Raw genomic sequence first — 8,535 nt, forward strand, 5'->3', positions numbered from 1 at the left:
CGCCTGCAGTCTCTTTTTTCGGTGCTTACGACTCTCTACTGGCCGATAGCCCGCTAAATCATCTGGCAGGGGGTGTAGGGCAGGATCCCTCTCAGGCGCCCCGGCTCTCTCGGTGCTCTGGGCGATGTCAACCTCGGATGCGACACCCGCCGGCAGGGGCGATTCGGACAGCCCGGTTTTCACTGCCGTGCTGTTCTGCTCCTCCATCCATTCCTCTCCCTGCGTAATGCCGGATAGCGGCCGTTCATGCGTCGGGCCATCCCACCAGTCCCTGCCGGCACCGCGCAGTTCCACAACCTCCGCCTGTAGCGCTTCTCGCAGTCGGCGCTCATCCTGAAGCCTCTCTTCAAGACTTTTCCTTGCGGCTGTATCTGCCTCCAAAAGGGCCGTCAGGTTAGCTACTGCCAGCTTGTATTCCTCCGTCACTTGTTTCACCTGTAGCGTGACCTCCGATCGTAGGACGCTGATCCTTTCACACGTACGGCAAACAAAGGACGTCGACGCCTCCGCCTCGACCACGGACTCGAAGGGGGTGTCACACAACTTTACCCACGACGTGCACACTGTGCACATGACCCAGTCGTCGACGGCCTCACCGTCGTTCGCCGGCTTGCTGCCGGCTTTCCCACGCTGTGATCGCGTCATACTGTAGCTCCACGTGCGATGACGATGGTCGCGTAACCACTGACACCGAACACACGGTCACATTTACACGCGTAATTACGGCCTGCGGCCTCAACACGACCAACACGTAACACGTAACGATGGTCGCGTAACCACTGACACCGAACACACGGTCACATTTATACGCGTAATTACGGCCCGCGGCACACGACCAACACGTGCACGGTTAGCAGAAGCCGCGTTGCTGATGTCGCCCGCGATGTAGCTTGCGCCATCGTATACATCTTCTCTGCATGGTTGGTGCGCACGATTAAATACAAAAAAAAAGAAAACAAAAACATAATGCTAACCATGTAGACAACCTAAATTAAGTACTAATGACAAAGAAAAGTCTGAACTGTGCGCAAAGTATGGTTTATTGAAAAGTGGCTGTCGGTTGTGACCTTCCAGGCAGATCGAAAGCAAAACCGAATTTTGACACTTCTGGTTTCGATATCGCACCCGATGGAGCGCAATGCTTGAATTTTGTATACGAATTTTATATCCGGCTTGACTTATACTTGCGATGGTTTGCTCATCGCAACTGCGTACTTTCCGCTTTATTGAAACTACACTCCGCCGACGCGCTGAATGCGCAGCACTAGAACGCGACGAGCTCGATGCCGCCGCGCGCAATGCATGTTACACGTACCCTGTAGATTTGCATGTCCACGGCCTTTGTTTGCAAGGACCTGATCATGTACAGAGTTTTAAAATACAGCTCCTGTCTCGGCTTGCTTTCAGAAAACGCGATTAGGTGACGATATATGCCATGAGATCCTTTGGAGATACGTGAATTCGTTGCTATTGTAGGTCCTAACATTCTACCGGCAGTTGTAACGGATATAGGCGCATTCGTAGTGGAGCAAAGGAGGTCATATTCTAGGGTGCGAGCTCCTTCCCCAGGTGAAGGCTCCAAACTGGCAATGTGCTGGTTTGTGCTGCTAAGCTGATTTCAGTAGTTTGGTTCAAATTTATGCGACGGCACAAAGCGACTCGGGCTATGAGGGATGCTGCAGTGAAGGGCTCCGGGAGTATCGGCCACTTAGTGTTATTTAACGTGCGCTCACATCGCACACTACACGGGCCTGTGCACAGTACACAGGACCAATTGGTTCCAGCGGTAATCTGCTCGTCCCAACTACATATACAGCTTGCTGGTTTAAATTTGAACTGGGATTTGTGGTTCCAGCTGATAACTTTTTGCTGTTCAATGGAGAGCTTTTTCCAATTGTTTGGGTTAATGAAGCACTTCAGGTAAAAAGAAATTTCAAGATAAATCTCATCGATTGTACCCACTATAAAAATTCTATAAACAGTGATGAGAAAACTTTGCTAATTAGCCAGTCCTCACTGACAGTACACATATGTATTGCAGTTTGTTGTTGCTCTTGACGTCCTTAGTCAATACGTTTTGCTAGCTACCAATTTGTATGCAAGCTAACGAGATCCTAGCTCAGTACCCTATGAAAGGTGTTGGTAGCTAACCTGCATCATTAACTTAATTTGTAAAATTTGTTCACTCCAATGCAGTTTTCAGAAAACAACATTTCTTCCCTTAGGCAACACAGCAACAGTCACTCAGTCTTTCCCAAACAAGGAATGTGAGCCTGCTCTTCTCGTAAACTTGTGTGAATGGAAATAAAATCATGGTAATACGTGGATGGCATCACTTCTTGTTGGAGAGACTTTCAGAAACTTTATATCCAATATTTACTGCTGGTGCCAGTTGTTGGCCTGCTTCAGTGAAGAAATTTCGTGGAGTAAAAGTGCACAAATCAATTCCTTTTCATCTTGAAGCCTGAGTGGGCTAATTTTTGTTATGATCAGTATAAATTCACTCATTTATAGTACTGATTCTATAAAAGTTTCTATAATAACATAGGAAAATTTGCTCATGCGTAAATCTTTCAAGGTGATGATCATGAACACAATAAAATCTATTTAAGAAATTATTACATCTTCGGTGATGCACTCTGCAGATCAATTTTCGAGTGATTATAGCTTGTACAGTACTTTCTCTAAGATAAGTTATGATCGGCATATATACTTTGCAATTGAAAACTCTCACATTCAACTGATGAATGGATATTGTTCTTGAGCAATACACGCTTTACTTATTTTCTTCTTCAGTGACTTCTACACATTTCACATTGCATAAAAAACAGTTCAGCTGCAATTGTTAGCTGCAATTGTTGTCAGCTGCGATGCATTTCACCAGAGATTACTTCTCTGTTGCAAACGATCAACCTGTGCCAGCTCGCCCCGTTACCCATGCTTCTGGCAGAAAACCTTGGCTGCAGCCATAGAATCAGCATTCTTGAGTATGCATGACATCTCTGGTCATGTCATCCAGGTGGTGATGTAAGAGATTTCTGTGCATCTGGGACAGAACGCTCCTAGGGCCATGTACACCTCCCGCTCCATCCATTTCACAGCAGTTGCTGTTGCCACTTAGCTGACATGAAAGAGGGTGAAATCTAATATATGTATATACATGATTTTTTTGGTATGTTAATGTGCTGAATCATATAGGTGCGATTTGATGTTCTAAAGATGATCTGATCTCATTATATACAGCAAAACAACACTTATTTTATTTAAAGTGCCAGAGACAATATGAAGTTAAATGTTTGGGCTACACATGTCCATACAGAACCGAAAGTGAGAGTTGAATATGCACTCATGTGGCCACAGAGTTGTTAAATGCATCAGAGCGTTGAATGCAACAGAACATTGTTACAGCATTTTTCATAGGACTGCAAATGAAAAAAAAAATGTAACCGCCAGGAAACGCAGTACCTGAATGTTTAGCATTCAAAAAAATTGTGCACCAGTGTCAAGTTTTTTTTATTACATGATGTGTGCACAATATCCTTCTCTGGAATTAGCAAGGCTGTTGTCCTCACGGTCATTCTGCATGCACAAAACTTCAGAAACGCACTGCGATGTGTCTCGGTTAGCCTCAGCAGCTCTCATGGAAAAAATAGCGCACCCAGGACAACGGACAAGGAAAACAGAACAACACAGGCACTTACTGAGTGTGCTATTTTTTTTATGATGCCATACCAACTAGCTGAAATGTCCATTCTACTTCTGAGCAGCTGTCTGTGGAAGAGTTTTGGCAGCGAAGAGGGGGCATGCCTAGAGCGTGCAAAGCTGCAGTACACACGCTCTTCTTCGCTGCTATCGCGGTGGTCACATTAATCGCCTAGAATCATCACCTATTGGAATAACCTGCATATCTTAAGGTGCAGGTTACAAGAATAAAGCGGATGGCAGAAACAAAATCGTCGGAGCCAACCCGCGCAAGCACATCTCTTACAGTCCCACTTTTGCCGTCTGCTGGGGCATACTTCCGTTTTCGCACTTTAGGGTCATTTGTGCTAGTGTCGCAGCGACGATGTAACTGTGCCAGCATCACCAAAAATGTCACAGTCTGTGAGCGTGCTGGCTATGGCGTGGGCGCTTCTCGCTAGAAGTCGCTGGACACAGTGGTGGACAAGCGCCGGTAGAGTGTATATGTAGTCTAGCTTTTTCTGGCCGGCATCGACATTGCACACACACTGAAAGAACGCCGGAACGGTGTAAACTACCACTGTGAGGCGAATTTCGCGACGTACAATGCGGGAATGATGCAACAATTGCATTACGTAACAGATACAGGCGATCGAGTTTTTACATGGACTTCGATCTATGGCAGCTGGACTGGCTGATAAGAAAACGTAGCATGGGTAAAATGCACCAACTGCGAATGTAAGAGCAGGGTTCGAATTGATGTTTGTTTTGCTGAGAGAAATATCAATCCTTCCACTTTTCATTGCGAGGGCTATAGAAGCGCCAGCTGCGGAACATAGCGCGTACTTCCATCTCGTATAAATACCACCATTTCGCTGTACCACATGCAAGCACCACGATCAGTGCTTTGAGTGGCAAAATCTGTTATGCACGACCCTTCCTCAAACACATGCACACACGGTGAATTCTCTTGTATCGTGCTCGCTTTTTTAGCTCAAACTTTCGGTCAAATTCTATTCGAACTAAGGGTACCAAGAGTGGACACGTGTGGTGCGGCACGGTGGTTTTGTAGCCGCGTCCTCTCTTTGAGCAGTTTTATATTTATGTTTGTTGCAAGTAAACTCTCGAGATTTGCGACAAGACTTTTGAAGATGAAGACGATATATCCAATGGCCATTACGTTTAGGGCCAAATTGCGCACATGCCATAGAAAGGATATATATCGTTTCAAGGCCAAGCACCAATGGTCGGGCATATCTCTGTGATGTGCACACCAAACCATCGAGGGATTTTTGGAACACGGTGTGTCGACAGTGGTGTGTCGGACAGCGGAGCGCCGTGTGTGCCAGCCCCGCCTTGCGCGTGCGAATGGTGTGTCCAAGGCAGGCACTAGGAGCCGACAGCTGACGTATCAGCAAACTGAGGTGTAGAGGAAGATACCGCAGCACAAGTCTGCCCATTCAAGAGTGGAAGTGGCAGCTGTCGGACGTTAGGTCTGTGCTGCCGGTGACTTCCCTTGGATCATCGACGCAAGACCACTGCGCCCCGTTGAAGCGTGGAAATGGCAGCCGATGGATTGAGGTTCTGTGCTGCCACTGCTTCCTTGGATAGGCTGCATAAGCCTACAGTGTTTCAAAACGCCCTCGACGGGACCTGGCTCCTGTTTTCCTGCTGCAGCTCCCCAGTTCTTGGGGGCGGCTGACAGGAGTTCATCAGCGTCTCCTGTGTCCATCTCCGTTCCTCACCTCCTGGCTCTCTACCACCACCTCCCTGGACGCAACATCAAGGACGCATCGCAGGTCGCCAACCCGCGTCCTTGCTGTCTGCAAGGCATTCCCGCTCCAGCTGGGACGCTTTTTGTCCGCTGAACTCTCTCCTTTTTATCTGTAGTGTTTGGCGCGAGTCTAGTGTGTGTTTTTCTTTCTTCAAAAGGCTCCTTATTCTATAAAGTATAAACACGGCTTCGTTTTGTTTTCTTTGATTCATTTGTTTTCTTCTTCAAACCTGCATGCGAAACCGCTCCCCTCCAGCCGTCGGGGACGCGGCATCCCAATTCGCGACAATCTCGACATCTCAGTACTTCAAACTGTCGAGACCGAAAATCTGTTCAAATTATGCCGATTTGAAATTAAGGGTAAGGGGACTGAAAAAGACACAGCTCGGAATGAATGAGAGCCTGACCAGAGGGTTTGATGCATTCACAGGCCTTTTAATTTGTTCTTATGCGACCGCTCATCACCACTGACAGCATTCAAAGCGGCACCTCATAGATGCCACTCGATCGGCCCCGCATGTCCAAAATAAACTAGACCCATGTCATGACAGGTTCTGGGATATAAATGATTGAATTTATATTCATTGTTGTAAAAATTAGTCCACTCAGGCTTAAAGATGAAAAGGAATCGTTTTGTGCACTTTTACTCCAGAAAACTTTTTTAGTGAAGCAGGCCGACAGCAGGCACTAGCGGTAAATATTCAATATAAAGTTTCTGAAAGTGTCTCTCCAACAAGGACTGATGCCTTCCACGTACTATCATGATTTTATTTCCATCCATGCAAGTTTACGAGCATAGCAGGCTCACATTCGTTGTTCGGGAAAGACTGAGTGACTGTCTGTGTTGCCTAAGGGAACAAATGTTGTTTTCTGTGTTAGGGTGAATGAAGTTAATGATAAAGTTTAGCTACCAACACCTTTCATACGGTACTCAGCCAGAAAATCATTAGCTTGCATTCAAATGGTACCTAGAAAAACCTGTTGATTAAGGGCACCGCAAACCACTGCTATTCTTTGTGAATCGCTTTCTTGTGCCGTTTCAAATCATGGCGCTGGTTGAATCCCTTTTGGCACAAGTCACTTGGTAGGGCTTTTCGCCCTTGTGGAATCTAATATGCCTTGCAAGATCTGAATATCCCACAAAAGCCATGGGGCACAGCTGGCACTGATATGGCTTTTCACCCGTGTGGGTACGGATATGCACCAGCAGATTACTCCTGTCTGCAAAGCTGCTATCACAATAGTCACAATGGTAAGGACGCTCGCCAGTGTGAGTGCGCTGGTGAGTCACTAAGGTGTTCTGCTGTGCAAAGCTACTACCACAGTGGTCACAATGATAAGGACGTTCACCAGTGTGAGTGCGCTGATGTGCCTCCAGAGTGGCCTTTTGTGAAAAGCTGCTACCACAGTGGTCGCAACGGTAAGGACGTTCACCAGTGTGAGTGCGCTGGTGTGCCTTCAGATTGGACTTTTGTGCAAAGCTGCTACCACAGCAGTCACAATGGTAAGGTCGCTCGCCTGTGTGAGTGCGCTGGTGTGCCCTCAGATTGGACTTATCTGCAAAGCTGTTCCCACAATCGTCACAATGGTAAGGGCGGTCGCCTGTGTGAGTGCGCTGGTGTGCCCTCAGACTGGACTTATCTGCAAAGCTGTTCCCACAATTGTCACAATGGTAAGGGCGGTCGCCAGTGTGGACTCGGAGATGCACCACTAGTTGGTATCTTCTTTTGAATTCCTTGTTGCAGTGGGTGCATCTGTGCAGCTTATCTCCTGTGGGATTATCCTGCTGGTTACCCATGCCAGAAGGAGTAGATTCCATGCAGCGGCTCACAGGGTGCCTTTTACTGGTTGAATCTTGCACTGGAGGTGCGCCATGGTCGCTCTGTGTCACGAATGAACCTGTGTTGCACAAGCAGAGTACTTCAAATAAAGTGCCTGAACCAACAATCCAACAGTTCACTTGGAATTAGGAAGAAAAGTTGAATGCAGAGGACACACTGATTAAAAGCTGCCGATGTCTATGAAAAGTTTTATTCAAGAGATCTGCAACAGAGAACGCAGGTCTGAAACAAGGTGTCTCTATGTCTTTACAGTCACATGTGGGCTTAATAGCAAAACAAGTGGCAGTCAGCTATGCTTAGCCCAATGCATAATGCCATTTTTTTTTACTTTTTCCTCAGAAAGTGTCTAATAGGAGGAAAAGGCTAAAGACTAAAAGCCTTACGAGGCCTTGGTCTCCTGTACAATTTCTTGCTGCAATGAACAGAACTGATATCGGTCCTAGTTCGATGAGTATAATTGACATAGCAGAGAAAATAACTTTCCAGAATATCGAAGGCCCATATACTCCACCACAGTTCATTAAACTACAGCTTCCATACCCTAAAGACTGCTTTTTGAAAGAGAACCTTAACGAAAGCATATAGGGAGAAAAACTGCAGTTCCTAACCTGGTGAGTTCTGCCATGAAAGTACGCCATGTTCGTGGCCCCCGGAGCTCAAACCTGCATGTGAAAGCCAGATTGCATCTAATGGCACAAAAGATTACGAGTGTGAACACTCACACGGTGTTATCTGCATGAGGCGGTGAATATGGAATACACACTCCTAAAACAGCTTCCCCAGGTTGTGTACATTCAGTAGCGCGAACTTGAAAAGAAGCGAGTTCCAAAGCAAACATTCCAGACTTTCAATTCTGCATGCAGATGAATACTATACTTATGCTTACGAAAAACTGACAATTGCCTACAAATTTATAGGCTTACCGGAACAAAGGCAACAGCCATTACATCAACAAATGAACATGCACAATTTCTGGCTTCGAGAGAAGAGCAGTAAATGTCTGCCTACACAGGCTTAAGAACTAACGAGTGTCAGTTATTTTTAACAACACAGCACGTTGACAGAGCACTCTTCTTTTAATAAACCTTTTACACCCGTTACACTGCAACCAGGGAAAAAAAAAACTTTCAGAGCATAGCTACTGGTAAAAACGGTCAGGTTACAGCTGCCCACGAATGTTGCCAATATGGCCAACATAATATTCCGCCTCCGCATTCTCCAAGAGAGCAACTAATCAAG

General features: G+C 46.3%; 1 protein-coding gene across 1 annotated transcript; it reads right to left on the reverse strand.

Moving 5' to 3' along the window:
• Positions 1-5,869: 5,869 nt before the first annotated feature.
• On the reverse strand, positions 5,870-7,338 carry LOC149329326 (uncharacterized). The gene has a single exon (XM_089561934.1). The coding sequence runs from the start codon at positions 7,272-7,274 to the stop codon at positions 6,495-6,497; it is 780 nt and encodes a 259-aa protein (XP_089418060.1). The 5' UTR covers positions 7,275-7,338; the 3' UTR covers positions 5,870-6,494.
• Between the last annotated feature and the right edge of the window lie 1,197 nt (positions 7,339-8,535).

The sequence above is a fragment of the Amblyomma mixtum genome, chromosome 9 (genome assembly GCF_055824585.1).
Source record: "Amblyomma mixtum isolate Tamu chromosome 9, ASM5582458v1, whole genome shotgun sequence".
In the NCBI taxonomy this organism is placed as follows: Eukaryota; Metazoa; Arthropoda; class Arachnida; order Ixodida; family Ixodidae; genus Amblyomma; species Amblyomma mixtum.